Below are 25,039 nucleotides of genomic sequence, written 5' to 3' on the forward strand. Positions count from 1 at the left end.
CGCTCCCCCTCATCCCCTTGGAATTCTCGGAGACTGCCAAGCCCTGGCTTAATAAACACCACTCTCACTCTAGGCTCATGAATGTTTTACAAAGGGACTGTCTTTCTATCAATATATTTCCAGCACCTAACACAGTCCTGGCACAATGGATGCCCTTAAAGATGATGAATGAATGAAAGAATAAATGAATGGACAGACACACAAATAAATCTGTACTTTATAAAGTAGAAGATCTTCATGCTTTTTGTGTCCTCAGCACTTATTTCTTTGGGAGAAGGCAAACAGGAAAGGGCAGAAAAGGAGAAAGAGACTGGCGTTTATTGAACACTTACAATATGCTGGTCACAGGGCTTTATTCTTTACATATGCTTCTTCCTTTAATTTTGACGCCACGACAGAGGCTCCCAGCGAAGGGACTCTCTGGGTTAGAGAGCGAGGTTCCTTCCCATCAGAGAGGGCTGCCTCCCATGCTAAGATCGTACAAAAGGAAAGTTCTACTTTACAGAGAGATGTCCTTTGGGAGGATTAGGCTGGGGGGTCACCCCCATGTCAGTGACAATGAAGTCCAAGGGCGAAAGAAGGGCATGTGGGCAAGGGCCCAGAGAGAGGCTCCCAGGACCAGCTGTCAGGAGACCCCTGGGAATAGGCTTGTGGCACTTTCTGGGCTTGTTTCCTCATCAGCAACGTGAGGGCAACACCCTATATCCTGTCTAAGCTCGTTCACAACTCCAAGGCTCCATGTTCTAGAGAATTTTTTCTGTTAAATCCATCTTGTGTTTATTTGTGGAATGAATGAAAGAATGAATACTCAAATGAAGAAGTGAGTCGTCCAGCGAAGTCTCTCAAACATCTTCTTATACCACCTTGCTGCTGCTGCTACCCTTCTGCCCCTACCCTCCACCAGCTGCACCATTACAACTCCTGGCTGCTAGAGGGCCTGCTCGCCACTCCGAGGTGCCCCTCGGGCTCAAGAGGCCAGGCTCTTGCTCTCTGCCCTCTCCCATCTACAGCCTGTAGGATCCCAATGCCTGGGAGTCAGCAATGATTCTTTTTAAAACTGAGCATCCCTGACCTGTGGATGATCCAGCACCCAAGATGGACAAAGATCCTTGAGATGGGGCCCCTGGCGAGGTGGAAGGGGGAAAATACACAAGGGGAGGCCTCTAAGAGCAATGCTTGAGCCAGGCGCACGAGGGGCAAGGACGGTGCAGCCCAGGCTGCGCATCAACCCCAGGGTGGAATGTGCTGCTGAGAATCAAAGAGGGTCTCTCAGTCCCTTTCTGCCTCTTCTCTGCCTTGTTATAGGTTTCTTGCGGGTGTGTACAGTGCAGGAGCCGTTACAGCAGGGGATGTTTTCCCAGACTCAATCAGAGAGCCTTCCACCTTCAAATGTTAGGCCCTTCCCCAAAATTCAGTACACTGCATTTCAATCACATGCTTACATGTTTACCTCCATCACTACGCCCTCCCCAGCTTCCAATGTCTTAGTCTTCCTTGTATCTCCCCAAGTTCCTAAGCTCAGAAAGCACGAGGTCAATGTGAGCTGACCGACTGAATGAACAAATACGTACATAACTCATTTTCTCTTCTATAATAGAAGACCTTGAGAGGCAGAGAAGTTGGTTAACCTACTCAAGGTCATACAGCCAATTACTGGTTAGGAGAGTCAGAGTTAAAAAGCAAATCAGTCCCTGTCTTAGCCCCTCCACTAAATGGTATGAAAAAGGAGCTAATGGTAATTCAGCATCAACAGAATGCCAGACAGTATGCTGTGTATCCCTAGGCTGTGAGAGGGGTATTATTATTTCCATTTTACGGATGAGAACACCAAGTCTCAGAGAGGTACCCTCTGCCTAGATTGCTCCTTGCTCTTCCCACCCACTCACCCCTGCCTGGATAACAAAAAATGCATCCTTCAGGCTCCAGCTTAGAAGTCACTTCCTTCAGGAAGCCTTTCTTCCCTGATCCCCCAAACTCGGTGGATGCCGCTCCTCTGCTGTCCCACAGCAGAGCTTCATCCCTGGGCTGGCACTGTGTCAGTGGCTGTCTCCCGTATCAAGCTTTGAGCTCCTCAAGGGGAGTGGGCAAGGGCGGTATCTTGAATGTACTGAACTTTAACCACTAGGCAAAATGCCTGGCACACAGCAGAGACCAGTAAATATTTGTGGAAGAAAGGAGGGAGGAGGGAAGAACGCAAGGAAAGAAGGCTCCCAAAGCCACAGAGTTGGGAGGTGGGGAAGTTGGGTTTGAATCCAGGCCTGTCTGGTTCCAAAGACTAGACTAGACCAGACTAGACTACATCCATGAAAACATACAAACTCCCCTTAGAGTAGGGAGCCTTTTATTACACTCTTGTGGATTCATCTTAGAACTTGGCACATTATCATTCTCTGATTAACAAGTACTAATCGATGGACTTTAAGCTTTCACAGGTCACGGACAGCAGGTGTGATTTTCTGGGACACCCATGGTCCCTGGAGCAAAGGGCACCGCACATGGTGGGTGCTTAACGCATACTTGTGTCTTGAGCTGATTTATAGTCAGTCCATCCCACTGTGATGACGATAGTGACTTGGATCAGAGAAGAGACAGCCATTGGCCCTCAAGATGGCATTCAAGGCCTGTGGGGTGGGAGTGCCTGGAATGATCAAGACACTGAAACTATGGTCGGGGCCAAGTTTGTCTAAGTGTTTTGAGACTAAAGAGGAACATGCTGATACAAAATGCAGTGTCTTACTGCCCCAGAGGGTTAGGAGTGGCTTCTGGAGTTTAAACTCAGGTCATCATCATACAGAACAGGCAGTTTCCCTGGGAGCTGAAATAATGACGTGGAGAGTTTTTGTTATTAGTATGCTTTGTTCCCCTCCCACCCTCCACCCCAAAGAAGTTTACAGAAGGCGTAGCATACAGAGTGCAAGGAAAATAAAAATTATTCATCCAAAGACCAGGAAACACTTTTTCTCTCTGAAAATCTCAGTTCTCTCCCGCCTCCCACCCCCACTCCAAGATCAATACAGTTTTCACACTTTTTTATAGTTAGAGTTTCTCTTTGAGATTTTATTTTGATAAAAAAATTTTAGTAAGTTTTTACGTTGCACACCACGTGTGACCTCTGGTGTCACTGGGTGCCTCTAGCGGCTATGATTTGGGAGAACGGCCAAGGCGGAGTCAGGGGGTGGGGACATGACTAGCCTAGGGGTCGGGGATATGGTTTGAGGTGAGCTCTGCCTTTGCCTCCCCAGGTGACTCTGCGTTAAGTCCCAACCTCAGCTTCCTTCTCTGCGACAAGGGCATGAAAAGGCCTCTTGACCGACTCCCTAGGCCACCCTGAAGATCTACTGAGGCACTGCCTTGGGGACATACTCTAGGTAGTAAAAGGTACCTGTAAATATAAGTAAGGTGGCACTTTTATATAAACATCAAAGAGGAATGAGGCTTTCCATGTCAATCTGTTATCCAGATAACACAAACCTTCCTTCTTGAGTATAAAATTGTATTTGATTTAAACTTTGGGGATGGCACTTGTGTTTCTAGACTAGTCTATTCCTTTTTTGAAGCAAAGAACACTGATGCAGGCCTATTAATGACTGTCCTCAGGGGACGTGGAAGCTATGAACTTGTGTTATACTGATTTGCTCAATACTGACTGGCCTCTATTTTTTACAGTCCTGGATTCTTGTGTTCTGAAAGAGCGTTTCTGTCTTTTCCTCTCAGGTAAGGGAGTCATTTCTCCCTGCTGGCAAAGCTGCTCCCTTTCAGATTTCCCTTGATTCCTGCTTCTAAACCACGTCAGATGTGAATATCTAAAAACCTAGTTTGTTAAATTCAGTTGCAATATAAGAGCCTATCAAGTTCTTCTATGAGCAAACCTGAGGAGTTTTATACATCTTTCTATTAATCTAAGGTCGTGTGCCTCTCTGCTCAAAACCTTTTTAATTTTTCTCATTCCTACCAAAACAAGTCCAGACACCCCAGGCTGGTAGTTTTCAAGGCCTTCAATCACCTGTTCTTAAACTACAGTTGCAGTCTCTCTTCTTAACACCCCAGTGAGACTGCTGCCCTCTGCTTCCTCTTGTGCCTTGAAAGCCCGCCCACCCTTCAAGGCCCACCCCCTTCCCGAAGTCTCCCTCAGTTACAAATAACCTCGCTCCATCCTTTCAACTCTCCTGTCATCTTATCCACATCTCTCCTGTGGCACTGATCACTTTCTGACTTAAAGTAAGACATTTTCCAGGATGCTGTCTAGCTCTCTTTACTATCCTGAAGCCCCCTTGGAGAGGCTTCCTAGTACCCCTGGTCCTGCCTCTTGCCACATGGATGCATAAATGAGTGGTGGCAAATACGCTGCCAGCTCTCGTTCTCTGAGCCCCATTTCCTGACGTTGCCCGCTGTGCTCTGGATAGCTAAGGCTGCTGCACGCCCAAGCTCCTGTCCGGTTCGCTCCGAGAGGGGAGTGGCTCTCCCTTGGGGTAGCTCTGCCCTTCCCTCACCTCAGGGACGCTCGGCCTGCCTCTGCCCGCTGCCCTCCCGGGAGGGGAGCGGCGCGCGCCGTCCGCCCGGTGGGGAGGGGCAGGCGGCCCGCGGCGGGAGCACTCACCGCTGCCCAGCCTCAGGAGCAGCACGTCCTGCAGCCTGCGGTTGAGGTCGCGGAGCTCCTTCGTCTCGGACACCAGCGCCCCGTACTCCTTGAGCTTCTTAGCCTGCTGCACCAGCTGCCTGCGAGTCCGCTCCAGCTCCTGCTGGAGGTGGCGCATCTCCTCCTGCTGCTGCTGGTAGCTGCGCAGCAGCTCCTCATACAGAGCCCGGGGCACGCCGGCCTCCTCCAGACTGTCCATGTCCTCGGGGCCCGGTGAGGCCTCCACGAAGACCTCTTCCGGACATGTGCTGTGGCCCAGGCTCAGGCCGTTCTGCTTCTCCAGCCGGGCCACCACTGCCTCGATGCTCTTGTGCGCCGCTTCGCTCGGCTTCCGCCCCTCGGGTCTCTGTGTAGGACAACGAGAATCAGTTCAGGCAAGGGCAGCTGGGACTTTCTTGGACTGCGGCTCAATATTTCCCCAGACAATCCTAGAATCACAGAACCACAGAACATCAGTGCTTGGAGAAACTTGTGCAGACACGTCGTCAAAGCCCTTCACTTTACAAATGGGGAAACAGAGGTCCAGAGTGGGGAAGGGTCTTGCCCGAAGTCACACAGTCAGTTAGTGGCAGAAGCAGGACTCTGGTTTCCCAGGCCAGCACTTCTTCCATTCCATCACTCTGCCTCTCGGGTGCATATTATTAGATCATGACTGCCCTCCCCAACTGCCCAGCCTCCCACCCTACCCACAGGGCCCAGGCAGTGATTTGCTCACAGGGAGTATTCAATGTGTATTTGTGGAGAATCAGTAACAAATCAGGCCAGGCCTAGCCATCCCAGGGGAGCCATCACTCAAATCTCTTCAACAACAAAAACATAAAAGCCCCTTCCCCCTGCTCCCCCCCCCCCCCCAAAAAAAAGGGCATTCCACCAAGTAAACTTTTCCTCAAGAATGCTGCAGTCGGGAAAGATGCTAAGGACTCTAATCTAGGGCAGGAACCGGGTCTTATTTTCTGTTTCTCCACTGCCTACTCAGAACTGGCACTTGGCAGGGGCTGGATAAATGTTTACGTAACTGAAAAGTTCAAAGAACGCTAGCACTGGAAGGTTCTTTCTGTTTAACTCCCTCATTTTACAGGTGAGGAAACTGAGGCTCAGAGAGGGGAAGGACTACACTCAGGGTCACACGGTGAGCTACAGAGAGACAGTCAGACCCAGAACCTGAAGCCCGACTTAGCGCACTAGGCTCCTTCCCCCACATCTGTTAGCCTCTCCTTGGACTCTGGCCAAGTTGAAGCTCAGCAAGAAGTGGATACAGAGAGGACAGTTTAGTGAGAAGAGAACTATCTAGGACTACCCAGGGGTTGGGGTTTCAGCTGCCTGAGGAAATTCCAGCTCAAGTGGACAAAGCTCCCACTGAGGGGAAGTGGGAGTTATAGGACCAACTGAATTCTTCACCCAGTGCAGGAGGGCTAGGAGCTCTCCTGACTCCCACTTGTGGGAGATGCAGATAACTGGAGATACCAGATTCCAGCCAACTTAACTGTGTCAGGTCAAGCCTGCCTTAACCTCTCAATAAGTTCCTGAAAATTTTGGAAAAAACAAAAAAAAACATGACTCTGAGATTAGGTTACATGACAAAATCCTATCCTGTCATTTAGCCACTGGGATAAAGTGCTGCTAGTAGTCTAGATGAATGTATTCATTAAAATTGCAATGATCACTTTGGATACCCGTATGCATCACTACACTGTGAGACCACTAAGGGCCATGACTATGTCTGTCTAATCTCTATGACCCCAGGAACCAGCAAAGGGCCAAGGCCCATAGCACGGGTGCAATGAATGCATGAACTAAACTCAACTGCATCTTTTGGACTATGCTTTGGGGATGTCCTTGGCCTGTGTCCAAAAGCAGACTGCAGTCAGTGCAGAAGGCATCCCTCCTCCTCCTCCTCCTCCCTTCCTCCAGGGCACCCATCGTACAGAAAAAAACATCTGGCTTATTGAACAAGATATTCAGCAGGCTTACAAGCGAAGGCTGGAGGAGACCAACTAGGGCGCACACCAAAGGAAATGCAACCTCATGCAAAAGTTTTCTTCCAACCCAAGGTCACATTAAAGCCCTCTGTCTGAACCTGGCGCACGCCATCTCCTCGTGAGGCCACCCTTAGCTGTTTGGGGGCAGCCTGATAGTGACTGGCTCTGAACTGCTGCCCAAGAGCAGCCATGTTCCTGGAGCCTAGCAGTGACCTCTCCGGAGCTGGAGGCCCGACGGAAATGCACCATTCCCAACCCTCAGCAGCGATGACACTGCACAGATGGTACAAACAGGACAGCGCTCCCTGGGAGTCAGCCAGCAGAGCAAACTCACACTAGCCGTCCCGAGCCTCTCCCAACGCGAAAAAGTCATGGCCTGTGACACCAGGGGGCATTTACATGGGCAGAGGAGGCCAGACTGGAATTCTTTAGCTGTAAGAAATCTGAAACTGCTGCCCCATACTTCCAAAGAAGAGGAAAGATTTTGTTACCTTGATGTGTCTAAGCTGTAAATCTTCTTCCCCATAATCTTTAACTTCCCCATCTTCTTCTACATGATTGAGAGAAAGTTTGGGGATTTTTATTTTCTTCTGCATCACACTGTTTTCAAGGTCAGATTTGTCTTCTAAAATGCATATCAAGAGAATAAGGTTCATTATGAGTCAAAATGCTCAAAATGCCCATAACCTCAAATACTAGAGAATGTCTGAGGCCAGACCAGTTAAAGAGGAAAAGCAAACAAACCCAAGACATGTTCCCTTCTACACGCAGGGCTCCTAGTAGCAGCAGTGCAGATCAAACTCTAGGCTCAAGGGTATACGCTAAAGGCACCACCATACAAAGCGTTGAAATAGCACCCAGTGAATTTGCTGAGGGGTTTCCCTAAGTATATCTTCAAGGGTGGCCTTTTATGGAATTCTAGAATCCTGGAACTGGAATGACCCTTAGATTGCTATCTGGTTTTAACTTAACTAGCACATGAATCCCTCAAAAACCGAGATATTTCTAAGCAAATGATCTCCTAGGAAAACTTGGTGGGTTTCTGCCGGCTCAGGTACTGATGATCATGAAAGGATGACAGCTCTTGTGGAGATAAAGCCTGAACTGGAGCTGAGGTAGAGCCTCCCCACAGCCCAGACACAAGACAGGCTGAGTTAAGACACATATAGGAAGAGTAACTAGCAACATTTACTGGTATCAGATAATGAAATGACAGAGTTTAGGGGGTCTCAGTGACCAAGTGGCCCAACTCTCCCATCTTACAGGTGAGGATGGAAGGAGCGTGCCCAGGGTGTGAGTCTGAGGAAGAGGCAGGAGTAGGAAACAGGCCTCTGGCATCTCACCCACTGCTTAACGTGTGATAACAACACACACTGACGTGCATTACAAACTACAAAAGTGCTACACAAATACAAAGGAACACTACTTCTCCTCACTTTCTTATTCTTTAAACTCAACTTCAGATCATCTGAAAGAGAATTGTTTTTCTCTTGCACAGATTTCAAACTTTACTTCCCAGCCCTGTCTCTCACTGTAGATGTCAACAGTAAACATTCAAAGAGGAGAGTTCCAGAGGTAGAAACTCGAACATGCTCTGGAACTGGCCCTTGTGGTAAATACTTTGGGGTCCTGTTTTCTGGGCCTGAACTGGGACTCTGGGAATTACTATTTCTTACTCCTCAAAGGTTCCCACTGCTGCTATACCTTAAATGTAGTTTGTAGCATGTTGCCCAACGCTGGATGTGGCACGTGGCCAGGGAGTGGTGAAGTTCAGTCTCTCAGGGGTCTTTACGTGTGAGTGCGCGTGCACATGTATGTGTGTGTGTTGAACATGCTCCTACACTTCCCCCAGTGCAGGCTCCTCTCCTCACAACCTGTTGGCAAAGTTGAAAAGGAAGCTTGTAAGCACCTAACTATTCCGGAATGTAGTCAAATGCCAAATCTTCCTAAATGTCTCTTAGGAACGGAGCCCCGGCTGGTCAAGGGTGGGACTGCAGCACTAGAGAGGCCTCGGTGTGGACCTCAGCTCTGCCGAGACAGGGCGAGGAGGGAGCAACCAGGCCTTAATGGCATGACCTCAGGTGTCTCCTCTATGAAGAAGTGTGGGGACGACAGCGACAATGCTTCACACGCTTACCACACAGCACGGCTGGTGCACACTAGGCACTCGATGAACAGGATGTCAAAACTGGCATTATCAACAGGCTCAGAATCGTTTTATTTCCCTAAGCATAAGGTGGATAAAGATACAATTAAAATAAAAAATAAACAAAAACAAAGGAATGACTGAAGAAGGGTATCTAGTGTAAGGGAAATGCCCAAAAAAAGAAGAGGTGGTCTTGTTAACAACCCCTCCTGATCAGAGATGAAAATGCCCTTTCCCGCTAGCGGAGCAGCAATCCTAGGCTTCTAGTTTCACAAAAAGGCCAGTTCTTGTTCCTGTTCTCTTTGTACCTATAAAATACACCCAATGAGTTCGGCATGAACAACAGCAGGGACCGTGGTCTTTCTAAAAGAGCAGTAGCTCACCTCCTATAAATCATTGTCCATTCCTTCTAAGTCAGAAAGTTGCTAAAATGTAAAACTTAAAGAAGGTGCTCCAAAGGAAATTATCTTGAAATGGGATGGGCGGGTGTTTTCACATGTGAAAAAAGAGGGAGAGAAACTGAAAGGGATATAGGGGATGACAGGGTGGGGTTAGGACTTCTGAATGTGTTGAGGCAAAGCTCCTGGGTTAGTCTTCAGTCTGACAAGGTCAAGGGCAAAACTTTGAGATGCAGCCACCGAACTAGAAATGACAAGCTATGCTCTGCCTCCCTGAGCTGAAGCTCTGTAGCTGAGAATCGTGCTGGCATGGAGAGAAGCAGTCATTCAGACTCACAAAACTGGGCAATATTTCAACTGAGAGCGATCCTCAGATCATTTCATTTAACCCTTTCGAAATGGAGACGAGGTTCCAAATGGTAAATCCACACATCTGTCTGCTCAACCGTCAGGCCCAGGGATACAGGGGGGGCAAGACAGGCAGGGCTCCCATTCTGGTGAGCGTATCACTGCGCAAGGTCACAGAAGGTAGTGTCATACATGAATAGCATGAGAACTCAGACTGTGCAACCAGAGTTCAGAGCTTTTCCTCCCAAGCCTCCGCTTAACATTTACTGAGAATCTACACCTGCAGGATCTGGCTGGGGCCCTGGGGCACTGAGAATGAACACCTGGTTAGGGGACACAAGATAAAGACCCACGAAAGAGAAAAGCCCTCAAATAAGACTGAGATAAGATCTCAAATACTGAATGTGAATAAGGGGAAAGTAACTGCTATAGGATCTTGGGGGCAAGGGAGATCACTCTGGTCAGTGTAACCATGGCAGGCTTTTGAGAGGAAGGGCCCTTTGAACTAGACTCCTTACTTACAGGGTGGTCTTGAGTAACTTAATTTACTTCTCTGATCCTGTTTCCTAATCTGTGACTTGAAGTAAATAATTGCTACTCACATTGCCAGGATGCCGTGAAGATGATCAATTCTGCGTGTTAAGAACTTGAGCGGAGCGAATAGCACTTGGACCGTCAGTGTACATAAAAGGATAGCCATTTACTGACGGCAAGAGGGGTAAAGGACAGAAACCAAAAAAGAAAGATTGCAAGAACATTTAGACCGGAATGGTTACAAAAGATGGTTCAGTTATAGGCAGGAAGAAAAGGTGAGAAAGAAAGTTAAGGTGGCTGGGGCTTGGAGAATAATTGGCCTTGAACGCTAAGGTAAGAAGAACTGAGGTTGAGCCTGCAGGTGTGGAAAAGTCAGACAGCCTGGATTCCAAGTCCAGTTCTGCTACGTGGTAGGTGTGGGAAGTCAGGCAAGCTGCTGTGTCAATGAGCATCACTGATCTCTTTCTGTAGGAAGGGAGGTAGAATATTGACCTCAAGTGGGATCAAATCAGCTGAGTAAATGTGCCTTGAAGGCAACAAGAGTCTGGTACTTACAGCAGATGACAAAGCTCAGCAGAGCCTGCGGCTGGCCCAGGGCTGCTGCAGGCTTGCCCCTGGAGGTGGAGACCTACTCAGCCACCTGACTTGAGAAGGGAGACACTTGAGAGAGCCTTACTCCCCATATGATGACAGGAGCCCAACTCCCACCAGCTGTACCCAAAGCTCCACGCCCCCTCCATCTAACTGGAATGCCCCCTCCTTTCCTTTCTGTTTGACAAACTCCACCTAACCTCCACTCAGCTCCTCTTTCCTCCTCTAAGGTCCCATTACACCTTATACATACCTTCTCTGTAGCCTATTTTCTTACTATGTTGCAATCACCTGTTCTGAGGTCTACCTTTCCCACTGGAGTGTGGATAACCACAGGGCAGGGCCCATATCACAGGCTTGGCCATACAGTATAGGGACTCATCAAAAAAAATGTTTAGTGAAAGAATAATATAAAGAGGCTATACCAGTAAGCATATGAAAAGATGCTCAAAATCATCAGTCATTAGGGAAATGCAAATCAAAAATAATACTATCAGATATACTTCATACTCACTAGGATGGCTACAGTCAAAAAAAGAAAAGAACAGAGAATAAACATAACAAGTGTCGGGAGGATATGGAGAAACTGGAACCCTCATACATTCCTGGTGGGAATGTAAAATGGTGCAGCCACTATGGAAAACAGTTTGGCAGTTTCTCAAAAGGTTAAACAGAATAACCATATGATCCAGCAATTCCACTCTTAGGTATATACTCAAGAGAAATGAAAACATGTCCACCAAAAACTTGTGCACAAACGTTCATAGCAACATTATTCATAATAGTCAAAAGGTGGCAACAACCCAATTGTCCATCAACGGATGAATGGATAAACAAAATGTGGTATATTCATGCAATGGAGTATTATTCAGGCATTAAAAGAAATAAAGTATTGATACTTGCTACAACATGGATGAATCTTGAAAACATTATGCTAAGTGAAAGAAGCCAGACAAAAAGGCCACATAACATATGATTCCATTTATATGAAATGTCCAGAATAGGTATATCTACAGAGACAGAAAGTAGATTAATGTTTTCCAGGGACATAGGGGAAAGGGGCAATGAGAAGTGACCACTTAATGGGTAACAGGGATTTCTTTTTAAGTGATGAAAATTTTCTGGAATTAGATAGTGATATTTGTAGAATACTGAATCGTACACACTTTAAAATGGTTAACATGGTGAATTTTGTCTTATGTGAATTACACTTCAATTAAAAAATAGGCTACCACTTTTAGAATGTCTATTACCGACCAGATGCCACTCTACGGCTCTTCACGTATATTACTATACTTCCCAACAACCCTGCAATCAAGTATTAGCTGCATTTTTTTCCACAAAAGAAGAAATGAGACTCAAAGAGGGCCTAAAGCCACCTAGATGGGAAGGCACAGAGGCAGGATTTGATCTAGATCTCTTTGCCCCCCAAGCCCATGCTCTATCCTCTCTAAAAACACATGCCAGAAATATGGTTGAGCCATATTCATAAGTGCTGAATGAATGAATGATGGCTCTAGATAAGGACATCTAAATTCCCCAGCCTGAAGTTCAAAGCAGAAGACCACTTTACTCCTGTCCTCCTGACACACCCCTCTGGCCTCAGGAAGTCCCCAGATAGCAGTAACTATCGCCAGGCACAACAAATTAGCTTGTAGGCCAGGGCTCAGGGCTTGAATGGGTTCTTTGAAAGGGTAGGCTGAGCAGTACAGGAAGGTCTGGGTGACAGAAGTAAGTTCCGGAAAGGAGCAGAAGGAGACAGTCCCTCCAATCACACGTCCCCTGACCTGGATCCTGGCTGCCCCAGTGCTTGGCCAGGGGGATCCTGAGGCTCCGCTGAGCGATAACTACCTGCTGGCTCCATCCTAACGCTCCTCACTCTCCTCCCTGAGCCGTGCTCCCTGGATGAGGGCTCAGGAAGATCTGAGGCCGCCACTTGTCCTTTTCTGCAGTCACCGGACATTCACTGAGCCCTCGTTCTGTGCTGAGCACTCTGCTAAGTGGTCCTTGTCTTTCGGATCCTCACAGCCCAGGATGTACCAAGAATCCCAACCAGAATACAGGGCTTGACTTCCTGAGAGATGCTGGCTCATGTGGGGGCAAACCTCCAACCTCCAGGCCTTCCTAATCCTAATCCCAAATTAAAGGTGATGCCTCACATCCGCACCTAGTCGACAGAAGATTCCGGAACACTCAGTGTCACCGTACAAAGTGGAAGAACTGGTTGGGAGAGGGAGGCCCAGGATTTAACAAAAGCAGCCCAGTCTTTCCAATCAGGGAGTCCTGGCTTGGAATTCTGGCTCTGCTACATACTAACTGTGGGAACTTGGGCAAGCTACTTCACCTGTCCGAGTCTCACTTTCATTATCTGTAAAGTGGGGATACTAAACTGTTTTCCAAAAGGTAGTGCATATAAAACACCAAGCACAGTGCCTTTCTTGCCCCAGGTGTTCAGTGAATACTGGCTGTGAGGCTACCCCTGTGGGCTACGTCATTGGCTTTTATCCTGTGGCAAAGAGAACCACTGCAGGTATCCGGCACAGATTGAGACATGATGCAAGAGATGTTTGGGGAAGATTAATGTGGCAATGGCAAGCAAGATGGATGAGGTGTGAGGAGGAGACTGAACACAGGGTGACAAGAAGCTATGACTCTTGACTGGTCACATTAATGAAGGTGAACGGTGGTGTGGATCATCTAAGACAGCAGGTGACTTCATGCAGCATTTTAATGTGGCTTTGGAGTATGCTTCTGGCTTTGCATTCCAGGAAACCACAGAAGAAATCAGCAGTAGACTCAAAAGGATGAGTCAACCCACCTTTGCAACTGCTCCAAGTTTAAGACCAAGTAATCAGTTTTAGTGTAAACAGAAATAAGTATGTAGCCTCTGAAGAGACAAACTTCATTGATTCTAACTTCCTGATTCTTTTGTTTCCAGGGCAAGAAAACCACCAAGGATTTTTGGGCATCAACTTTCTCCTCCTCCTTTCCAGCTACTATGTTGCCAGCTAACTGCATTCATCTATTCAACAAATACTGAGTAAGTAACTACTATGTGCCAGGCCCCATGCCAAATTCTTTACTAACATCAATATATTTAATCCCCATAATGATTCTATTGAAGCAGAAACTGAGGGTCAAAGAAGTGAGGTGGCTTGCCCAAGACATAAAGTTATTAAATATAAGAGCCAGAGTTTCCAGTCAGGCCTGCATGTCACTCGGGCCCTGGTTCTATCATCTAATTATCCTATAGGAACAAGAGAAAAATTACCAAGTTGCTGTAACTTCCTCAACCAAACTAAAAGGCACATATAAAATGGTGAGTGTGTCAATATAATTTCCCAAGTGCCAGCTTTTTTCCCAAGCCCTTGCCTACATCCAGGAGAATGCTGTGATAAATTCCCAAACTGAACTTAGTATGACTTGATACCAACCTCCTGAACTCCAAGCTTATCAAGACCACCAAGCCCTAAATAAGCCCCAAATAGAGGCCCTATTCAAAGCCATAAAATATGGTAGAAGCTGCTCTTCAAAAGTATAGAAGAACTTGGTATTTGTCATTAATCTAAGAGGGGGAAACATCCCATTAAACTTAACCACTGGAAAAAAAAATGGAGGCGTGGTTAATGAGCAAATAGTGTTTTAGAAAAGAGCCTGGTGGACAGGAAATCCAATGCAATTCTGTCTTCAAACGTGAAGACACCCCTGAAGAATTTGAAATACAGTTAAAATGGGAGAGGTACTGTCTTGACTCCCATTTTACATAAAATCATGCTGGATAATTAAAAGAATCCAATGTCAGAGTTTAATGTGGTGTGGGCTTGTTAGCTATGATGAAATTCTGAAAGGCTAAACATAAACTGTTTTACATAGGTTTTGTCTTATTTTAAAAATACCTATATGCAAGTTTAAAGTTCTTCATCTGTGTAAAAACCTTGCAAAGTCTTATGTTTGCATTAAAAACAGGCATGCCACAGAAAAGGCATGCATATCTCATTCTCTCGCCTGTGGTGTTTGTTTTTTTAAAATCCAAGGCAGACAAAATTCTCAAGTTTCAAGGATTGTATCTAGCCAAGACAACACGAAGATGAGTGCCCCGCTGTGGTAAAGCAGAAAGAGACACGGGTTCGAGGCCTGGCTTTGTAACTCACTCTCTGGGTGACCAGTTACTTCCTTTCAGCTTTCTTTTCTGTAAAACATAGGGACTAGACTAGAAAACCTTAAGAGATCCTTCCAGCTGTGTGACCACTGGCCAGCCACAGGGAATTCCACTTCTCTTTCTCTTCTATGCAGTGCCGGGCAAGAGTAGATGATCTAATCCCTCCAGGTGGGCTCGTTTGAAGAAATGTCCTGCTGAGACCATCCGAAAGGGGAGAGAAGAATTGCCAGCCAGGTTTCAGTAGGTCTCCCTGCTCTCACTCCCATGGCCTCACTGGCCTTGGCACAGGGCTAGGGCACAGACAAAACTAGGGACCTCATCCTTCTGACTCATTTGTCTAGCTACCCTCATGTAATAAGCGGCCCCACCCTAGGGTCACAGAGGGGCAAAACATGGGGGGAGACGGTAAGCCTTTCATGCTAAAGTCAAGCCCCAGGAGGATTTACAACACCCACAAGTTAAATTTTAAACCTGTCTTCTCCTTGGTCCTCTAAATCGCTCCTTTCCACAAATGGTGGCACCCACGACTAAGCAAGCTGTTCTCTCAAGAATGCTTAGCCACCATAGTCCTTATCAGCTACCTATATTTAATGAGTACCTACTATGTGCCAGATACTTTTCCATATTACCTTGCTAAATAACATAGTGGGCAAGTTGCTCGTTACCATCTCTACATTACATTTGAGTACCTGAAACTCAGAGAAGTGAAGTAATCTCCATAAGGTCACACAGCTTGTAAATAGCAGAGTCACAGTTTGAACCCAGACTGTCTCACTTCAAAGCCTATCTTCTTTCAGCTCTCTAAATTTTCCTCCTTGATACTCAAGGAAGCGACCTGGGGGAGGGGGTCATTTAACCAATTCTCCCATAGGACAGGATTTCATTCCGGAATATCCACCTCCCCTGACAGGGAGCTCATCACTATGCTTAGAAGCCCTTTCCATTGTTCATCCACTCTCTCTGCTATTATTATATTCCTCCCACCAACCGCTTTGAATTCCACTCTCTGGACCTAATTTTGCTTTCTGGACCTCAAAGAACAGGTCTGATTCTTCTTCTAGTGGGGCAAAACTCAGACATTCAAAACTACCAAAATATCATCCCATGCAAATCTTTTCTTCTCCTGCTTATATATTTAGCTGTCCTATCCTACTATGTCTCACCAATGAGCTCAGAGGAAAAAGTAGCTGCTGTGTAGTTAAAAGAAACGAAAACAGGCTTAGATCTGGGATACAAAGACCTCGCTCCTTATTTGATTCCCAGGACACCCATCTCTCCTGGTGATCACTTGATTCTTAGTCCATCTCTGGCTGCTTCTCCCCAGTCACCTTTTTGGGCTCTTCTTCTTTAGCTGTGCCCTTAAAAGCTGGTGTTCTAAAGAGTTCTGCATGATTCGCTTACTCTGCCCCCTCTCCCTCTGTGACCCCACCACTTCCATGGCTAATGACTTCCCCATTGGGATCTTCAGCCCGACTTCAGAGCACTCTCCTGAACCTCGGGCCACATGCCTAATCGCTCTCCTGGAGTATCTGCCCAGATATCCCATGGGCCCCCAAGATTCATCTTGTCTCAGACTGAACTCCTCATCTCCTCTTCCAACCAACTACTTTTCTAATGCTCCCCACGGAGGGAGGAGAGCCCAGATCACCACATCATCATCATCACACACATCACCACAACCAGACAGGTCCCAAGTCCTATGGATTCTCCTTCCTTAATCCATCTCAGAGCCATCACAACCATTGCCACCCTACTTTGGGTATCATACTTTTTGACTGACCTGACTCACAGTTCTCCAAAAGCTTCATGTGCATGGGAAGACCTTAGCCCACTGCCTGGCACCTACAGCACCCACTAAACAATTGTCTGAGTAGCTCTCTTCTCCCAGGGTAAAATTAGAAGCCTTATCTCACAAGGGTGCAGACAGAGTATGTATATGGTAATTCCTAGCACTGAGCCTGGAGCCTGGTGAGTACTTAATAAATATTTAGTGAATGAGTCCTTGAAGGCAAGAAACAATGCCTATTCCTCCTCCTGTATTTCCCTCCAGTATAAGACTGACCACCTAGTGTAACTTAATACTTGGGGAACTTAAATGAACCAGAGAAAAGCTCTTCAGGGTATGTATGCTTTTCCAGTAAGCCTTTTAAAATGAAGAGTACACACATCTTCTCTCTCTAAGGAGCTTATAAGACAAAGCACGTAGGCACAGTGGAAAGAGAATAAATCTTGAAGTCAAAGATCTAAGTTTGAATTCTACTTTTCTGGTGCATTTTTAAAAATAAACACCAGTGTGCTCCTGAATGACAAAAAAACACACAAAAGAGCAAGACCTCAGCTTGCCTGGGGCAATTTCTTCTTTCATCCTGTGAACCAGAACTCTGAAGTACTCAGCAACACATACCATTTAGCTGTAACAAATATGTGGTTCTTAAACATGACAAATCACCTCACACGGGACCTTAAATGGTTAACACTTCAGTAGAATCTGCAACAGATGACAGCAGGCAAGTTCCAATCTTCGCTCCAATGTACATCAGCAGAACATGTCAAAACCTAAATTAAAAGTTTTCACTTGCTTAAAAAAAAAAAAAAAAAATCCTTTCGTTGGCAGTCTCCCACTGATGACATGCAACAATCTTTGCATATGAAATCGGCTACTCCCCTGCTTCACTGCTAACTTTGTAGAAGTTCCAAAGCATTTCTGGAGCAAGTGATCCATTTGGACCAACAATGCCAAGCTGGGACCTGAGCCCTGAATGAGCTAAAATTACCAAAGCAAGAAGAACGTGGCTTTGGAAGCTATTTCCCCCCAAGTGTGGGGTTTCTTCTAGTCAAGGGAGTGATAAAGAATGTTGACTTTTTCCAGGTGAACAAAGTTTGAGGAAACCTCCAAAACTCACCCCAGGTTTCTGTTCTGAAAAACAAGTTGCTGCTACAGGGGTTCCTGTCCTCCCTACTTCTTCTCCCCAAGCATAACAAATGCACCTGTCTTCCCCAAGTTGGTGAGTTCCCCTTGGGCTGACCGGACTACGTGCTGGGCACTATGGATGCAGAGAGAAGGAAGGCAGGTCCCTGTCCTGGAGGAGTTCACTGTCTGGTAGGAAGACAGACCTATTCACGACTAACCAAAACAAGACACAGAATGCTAAGATAAGTGAGGAACAGCAGAGTAAAAGGAGAGCTCCGAGGAAGGAGAGTTTCCCTTGGGGCCTGAGGGCGGAACAGGGAGCTGCCAACGCATCTGTCCACTCCTCTGTGGTGTCCGTCCTCAGCTCACGGGACTGCAAGCATGTCACGTGTCTGCCTTCTCCACTGAAGGTGAGCTCCATGGGCAGAGGCCCCATCTCACACAATGATTAATCCATCCTGGTTGGCTCAGAGGAGTGCCTGAGGGTGTGTTCTCAAGATGGCATGAAGTACCGCAGGCCTGGGGGGAAGCTAGAGAAATGGGGTTGGTCTGGGGCTGCTATGAACGCCCCGGCTGAGAAGCTGAAGTTTTATTCAGTAGGCAACAGGGAGCTACAGAAGGTTCTAAGGAGAGAAGTGACTTGACTAAGACTGTGTTTTGGAAGATTATTCTGACAGCAATTTGGAAAACAGATTGAGGCAGGGTAATCAATTAGAAGGCAGCTGCCTTAGATAAGAGCTGGTGCACGCCTGGAATGTGGGCAGTGGTGGTAGAGTTGGAAAGATGTACAAGATAAACCACAAAGCCCACCTAGAATGGGTCCTTTCTCTGTGCTGCCCTGGTGCCTGGCTTCCACCTCTATTTAGCACGTACATCGGGCCCTAAGACTACACTCACCCTGAGGATGACGCCCATTTCTTCTCTGTCGTTCTGCCCGGACAGAAACCCTACGTGGCAGAGCCTGAAAAGTTAACTTTTGTTTCGCCTGGATTGTGCTGTCATTTCAGTCCCAGGACCTCAGACCTGCCGGTGCACTGGAGCATTCGCTTATCACAGCACTGGGCCTGGTGTATAGGAAGTAGGAGGGGGACATTTGACAACAAAAGGAATTTAGCACACCGAATAATAATAACATAGCCAAAGTGCCTGGATAGAATGGCATAGAATTTTAAGACTCTGAGCTGAGAAAAACCAGTTTTGGCCCCATAAAAAAAACCATAAATTCAATACCATGAGCCCCAGTAGCAGACTGGATTGCAGTTAGATAATGGTAAGCTCTCCAAATGGGTTGTTCTCATTTTCAACACGCTGTCTGGCAAATAAGTGAGAGTGACGAAGGAGACCACATCCAAAGGTGAGTCACATCTTGAGATAGGTGGACCATGGAGGATGGGAGCTCTTCTGAGATTTCCTGAGGAAAATGACAACTTAGCAGGGAGGAAAGTGCGTGTGTTCTGGAGGAGGGAGGCTGGTAAGAGAGGAAGAACAGAAGGGGCTGGAAAGCTCAGCATCTAAAACTGTTCCTGGGCTCGAAAACTTGCCTTGAACTGTCAGCTTCACGGACAGTTCTTCTCTTGCCTTTCACTCCTTCCAAGCCTGCTGTGTGGCTGACGAGAACATCAGTTACTTTACAAAGGAGATTTCCAAGTGGGGGCCTGGCACTGGAAGACCTCGGTTTCCAGTCTGGCTTTGTCACTTGTTAGCTATACAGCTGGAGAGGAGTCTCTGAGACTCAGTTGTCCTCATCTGCACAATGGAAATAGTAACAACGGCAATCTCTACCAACAGGGTCCTGGGGAGGACAAACAGAGATAATGCACAGGCACAAAGTAAGACTGTCAGTAAAGGTGTGTTTGTTTTTTCCCCTTGAACTGAAATCAAGGCTATATACTGGGTCTGACATACATGGAAACCATGATGTAGACCAGCATATGCTGGATAATGCAAAGTCCCAAAGCAGCTGGATTTGACATTTCCTGGACCCAAGAAGAGGTACACCTGAAGACAGCTCTGGGTTGGCCTGGGCAAACAGTAAAGTACCGCGCTTCTCACCAAAAGCCATAAAGCGGCCCCGAACTGCCCCTGAAACTACGCTTTTGGTGCCAGAGAGGGATTAATGACTCATGGCTAATGCACAAAAACATAGCTATCTCTGCCTCCCGCTTGAGGGCTCGCCGCCTCACATCTGGTCCCACAGCACCGTGGTATTCACAACTAGGAGATGCCAGAAGATGAGCTCTTTAAGACGAAGTCACTGCAAGCAATTCTCAGAGCCACCACGTCCAAGATGGGGTTTCAAGACACATGGGAGAGTTCTTCCAGGATAAATGAATTCCCAAACCTACCCTGGCCCTTCCAGTCAGGTCTGGAGCCAGGACAGTGGCTCTAATTTAAAAGCTAACCAGCTGATTGGAATTCTAAATGTGGCCTAGTCAACGGCAAGTTGTTTCTTTTTTTTCCCCTTGCTCTTCCCAAGAAAAAAACCTGAAGAGAGGTGGAGGAAAGTGCTTTTCAACTCACTTTGCTCAAACCGGCGCCACGCTTCTTCTCTGGATCTACTCTGCCGATTTCCAGATGTTGCCTAGGTTTGTTTATGTGTGTGTGTGTTTTTAATTGTTTGTTTTCAATAACCCTAGAGATTTATCAGCATTCCAACTTGGAGGATGAATAGTCTATACAGTCAAGATTCACGGTCCTCACACCAATAAATACATGTGTCTTACTGAAGAAGACTTTTGTCAATTTCCAAACTCAGAGTCTGTGGGGGCTGCCATCTGCCTCAGCAGCCTCTCTGCGGTGCCTCAATAGCCAAGCACAGTGGTGATGTTTACTGCATGAATAAGTGGATGCAGGGACAATCTCTAAAAGAGGAAAGCAGCTATTACACACTAAAACACCTACCTGCCACTGACTCCTTCTGACCACATCACTCCCCCTCTCCTAGGGCCCTTCCAGATCTAGGAGTATAACAGAATCATTAAGAGCATGCTTTCTCTTCTTCTAGCCAAGGGGAAGCTAAGGGTACAACCTACCTATAACCTCCTCAGGCCTATACTGTACTCTTGGGGAAAAATCTCCTAATCCCTTCCCTCAGGTAATTAAAAGCAAGCAAACAAACGAAATAAAACCGAATCAGCTACAAAGGTTTCCCTTTTCTACATACTTTCCTTCATTCTGTTCTTCTGGCCCCAGGCATGCCCAGGTGTTGTGAGCGGGTCTATACCACTGTGCCCCAGGGCTTGCCAGAGAGGCGGTCAGGACACAGTCTGTCCAAAAGGGCCCCAGGTGCCCATCGGGCTCCAGTTCTTCTTTCACTCCTCAACTCTGGCAAACCTACTTTCCAGAGGCAACGGGAGGTGATGGAAAGGAAACTTTTCATGAACCACAGCTCTAAGCTACTGCTAATTTGCCATGGGACCCTAGGAGAGTCACTTCTCTGTTTCAAGTCACAGTTTCCTTATTTGCCAAATTTAAATATGATACATGCTGAGTTCATCTTTTAAGGAAAGCTAAGGAAGTTGGAAAGGTCTCAAACTACAAAATGCTAGCAATACCTCCTAACCCCTGGTCTTCTCTTCCAACTGGAGGGCAGCGTGGTTTACTGTCTCTGCCCACTCTGAGGTACACCCTCCTTACCAGCAACAGCTAAAAGGCTGCTCCCCAAAACGGAAGTGATACTTTCCTCATCCACTCGTATCTGTACCCAAGCCTCCTAAAACTAGCTGGGAAAGAGGATCCACTGACTTTACAAAGGAAAAGGTGCCTCAGTGTGGCAGAAAGAACCTAGTGAAGGAGGCTAGGGGGCTGGTTTCTAGTCCTACCACCAAGTGAACCTCAGCATGCCCATCTGTCAAATGGGGATGAGACCACCTGCCTTGCCTATTTCTCAGGGCCCTGGGAAAGCAGGAATGGGAGGTCTGGTCTTATCCTGACCTAGAAACTCTTTCCTGGCTCTCAGCTCTCACTCAGAGAGCCTTCTGGGAGATTCAAAAGGGGTGTGGAGTCTGAGGGATGCTAAGTGCCACTACTGCTTTACCTCTGCCACCTAGCCAGGGAGGGGCAGGAGAGAGTGGCACCCAGTACCCAGTGATCAAGGTCTCTTCATCCTGTCCAATGATGGCCCGAATGGGACAAGGATGTCATAGCTTCCCTCTGTGAAGAGGGACTCCCACCTGGCAAGAGTCTGACAATACCAAGCCTTGCCTCCTCACTCCCAGGCGGTACTAAGGGCCTTAAAGGGAGAGACAGACAGCTAGAGAAACTTAAGGAGACAGAAGGAGCGGAGAGGGAAGGAACTGAGAGAGAGGTAAAGAGAAGGTGAGAGACAGAGAAATGAAGGTACAAACAGGCGGGGAGGGAACAGGAGAGTGAGGGAGCCGGAGAAGAGACAGAAACAGAAAGAGTAGGACAGACACAGAGAGATGGAGACAGACTGACAGCGCGGGAGGTGTCGGGGAGGCGGGGAAGACAAAGGGGACCATCCCGTATTTTTAACTGGTCTGGCCTTCTAGAGACACCCCGTCCCCCAAAGAAAAGCCTCCGGGACGGGAGAAGGGGGCCGGAACAAGCAGCGGCTCCCCCCGGCCCCCTTCCCGGCTCCCGGCCCCCGCCCGGTCCCCGAGTCCCTCCCGGACCGCTCGCTCACCTGCCAGCGCCAAGATCTGGGCCTTGTGGAGCAGCAGCGCGCCCCAGTCGCGGGGGGCGCGCGGGGGGCTCTCGGGCCCGGCGCCCAGTTCTTCCGGGCCCCGGTACACGGCGTACACCTTCTGGTTGTCAAAATCCAGCCGCGAGCGGGGGCTGAAGTCGCGCACGCACGACACGGGCAGCGCGTAGCAGACGTTGTCCTCCAGGAACCGCACAAAGGCGTACATGGTGGGCGCCGGGGGCGGGCCCCGGTCGGCCGGTCAGCCCGCGGGGCGGGCGCGGAGGTGGGGACCCGGCGGGGGGCGCGAGCCGCGCGGCCGGGCCGGGGGGCGGGGGCGGCTCCCGGGACCCGGGCTCCCCCCGCTGTTATTGTTCCGGAAAGCACCGCTCTGCCAATCGGCTGCTCTCGCCTGGGCGCGGAACCTGGAGGGAGGGGGGCGGGGGGCGGAGGAGGGGGTTTGGAAGCGCACCGCCACTCGCGAAGTCAGACCCGAGCAATCACAGCCGGAGCGCGATTCGCCGAGGGAGGGGAAAGGGCAGAGACGCTAAATCGCGATAATTATAATAACAATAGCCTTGCAGGAAAAAAATGCATTGACTAATATTCCAAGTCGCGCTGCGTGCAGGATTTGTGGCTTCAACGGTCGCACTACAAAACAAATTGCATTGCAACAAAACTGCACTGCACAGGAGAGGAGAGTGTGAGAGAATAAATGCAGGGCAGGGGGCAATCTTGTTTGGATTCCTAAGTGTAAACTTGCAAGAGAGCAGAATTTTGGAGTGTATCAGATAATTGAAACCGCTCCTCTCAACCCCTTTAGTTCATTGTTTTTTTGTTTTTTTCTTTCTGGCAAAAACCGCCAGCTCCCCTGTGGGGAGGGTCAGTCAGCCAGAAATGTTCCCCCTGTGCTGCCAAACTAGTTCTGACCAGAAACTGGGGCTTATCTGGGATTTCCAGCTGGACCAGCTGGCTGGGGCAGTGGAGTGTCTGTCAAGGGCCCCTCTCAGCTGGAGGAAACAGCGTAGCTTTTCTCCCCTGTAGTCTTCCTCCCGTGAAGCACCCCTTCGCAGAATGCCTGTCACTGAACTGGGACCAGCTGGAATGAGCAGGGAGCGGAGGGGTGGTCGGAAGAAGGCAAACCCAGGGCTAGCTGGGCATTTCTGGAGCCCCTCGAGGAGTTCTGACTGTGCTCTGTGTCATAGGAGCCCCATTCTACATTAGAGGGGGTCAGCATCCCCGCACTGACGCCTCTGAGAGGGTGGGCTTTGTATCAGATATGACTACTTCTATTCCTGGCACCTGATAGGGGCTCAGTGAAGTGGGGGTGAAAAATAATAATAAATAAAAATCCACATTCACCCAGCCATTCAGCACACCCATACTTTTATTCAAGCGACCAATATTCACTGGGTATGCGCTACATGCCGGATTCTGGGCTAAGGGCTGGTGGTAGAGAGGTGAACAGACAACACAAACACCTGGATCCCTTGCGGTGTTAGACAGTGTACCAGAACTTAAGTCTCAATTTTGGATTCCTGTGCCAAAATTAGGTTACTGTATGAATAACACACCTTCTCTGTCCTGGAAACCCTTACAATCTGGTCTGAAAGTATTAAAAAAGTATAAGTAAGTAATTATGTTATAGTGAGAAAAGTATTCTCGTAGAGGAATGCTGAATTGAGGTGGCAGACTGAATTAAATGTTATATTTAAAAAAAATTCATTTTAATGAACTCAACCTGTAAGAAAAAGACAAAATAAATGTGCCAAAATGTTGTTTCTTAGTAGTGGTGGGCGATTTTATTTTCCTTTGTGTGTTTATATAACTATTTTCCACAATAAGCAGGGATTACTTTATAATCAGAAAGCATTACACATTATTTTTTTTAAAAAGCGCTGGGCTCACATTTCAGATCAGCTACACTAATGATTAAGTAGATAAACCAAAAACCTCCAGATTATTTCACTGTGATTTGGGGAGTACATTATACAGGTGAAGGCCATCAACATGCAGCTCTCAGATCCAAATGTACAGGTCAGATCTAGTTCCCTTAAACTTAGCCTCTGGCATATATGCAGTGACAGCCAGTTATGACCACATGTTCTCCTGATGCAGATGTTGAACCTCTGTTGCCCCACATACTTGTGGAAAAAAGAGGAGCCACTCTGATTTGTTCCAGCAGGTTGGTTTATCTTCATGATTATGATTTCTTTGGACTGATCTTACATGAGTTTTTATTTTAAGAATACATTCCTATGGTGGTCAAGGGGAAGTAATGTGTAGCAAGACTTCTGAAAATTCACAAGATGAGTCGTGCAGAGTTGGCCATATTTAATGAAATACCATGAAGCTCCAAACTATGTTTGCGAAATAATTTCAGGTAGCACCGTGGCCAACCTCCTAGCCCATCTAAATGAGAGCGACCTCAATATACATTACCAGTCTCATCTCTACCACCTTCCTGCACACAGTACACTCCAGAAACATTACACTATTTGACATTTCCCAAGAGAGCATGTTTTATCAGGTCTCAAGCCTTTGTGCTTGGTTCTGCCCTCATCCTGGGAAGTTCTTCTTCCTGGAGTGCACAGTGACCTCAGCCTCCCCTGAAGGCCAGCTCAGATGTCACCTCCTCTGTGAAGCTTCCCCAACCAGCCTCTCTCCTCAAGCACAGGCAGTTTCTTTCTACTAT

General features: G+C 47.6%; 2 protein-coding genes across 5 annotated transcripts in view; both read right to left on the minus strand.

The window, feature by feature from the left end:
• BEND5 (BEN domain containing 5) overlaps positions 1-22,744 on the minus strand; it is a 47,090-nt gene extending 24,346 nt beyond the window's left edge. Inside the window, exons 1-5 of one of the 4 annotated variants that reach the window (XM_059898365.1) lie at positions 22,348-22,407; positions 18,933-19,113; positions 8,753-8,840; positions 7,107-7,240; positions 4,598-4,982 (exon numbers count right to left, since the gene is read on the minus strand). In XM_059898365.1, the coding sequence (XP_059754348.1) occupies positions 4,598-4,982; positions 7,107-7,211 (490 nt within the window). In that variant the 5' untranslated portion in view covers positions 7,212-7,240; positions 8,753-8,840; positions 18,933-19,113; positions 22,348-22,407. Of the gene's footprint in view, positions 1-4,597; positions 4,983-7,106; positions 7,241-8,752; positions 8,841-18,932; positions 19,114-22,347 lie in introns of all 4 variants that reach the window. The other 3 variants (XM_059898374.1, XM_059898356.1, XM_059898379.1) reach the window with 3 other exon arrangements.
• Positions 1-25,039, minus strand: part of AGBL4 (AGBL carboxypeptidase 4) — a 1,384,112-nt gene that overhangs the window by 229,261 nt on the left and 1,129,812 nt on the right. The window lies entirely within an intron of this gene.

Source organism: Balaenoptera ricei, chromosome 1 (genome assembly GCF_028023285.1).
Source record: "Balaenoptera ricei isolate mBalRic1 chromosome 1, mBalRic1.hap2, whole genome shotgun sequence".
Taxonomy (NCBI): domain Eukaryota; kingdom Metazoa; phylum Chordata; class Mammalia; order Artiodactyla; family Balaenopteridae; genus Balaenoptera; species Balaenoptera ricei.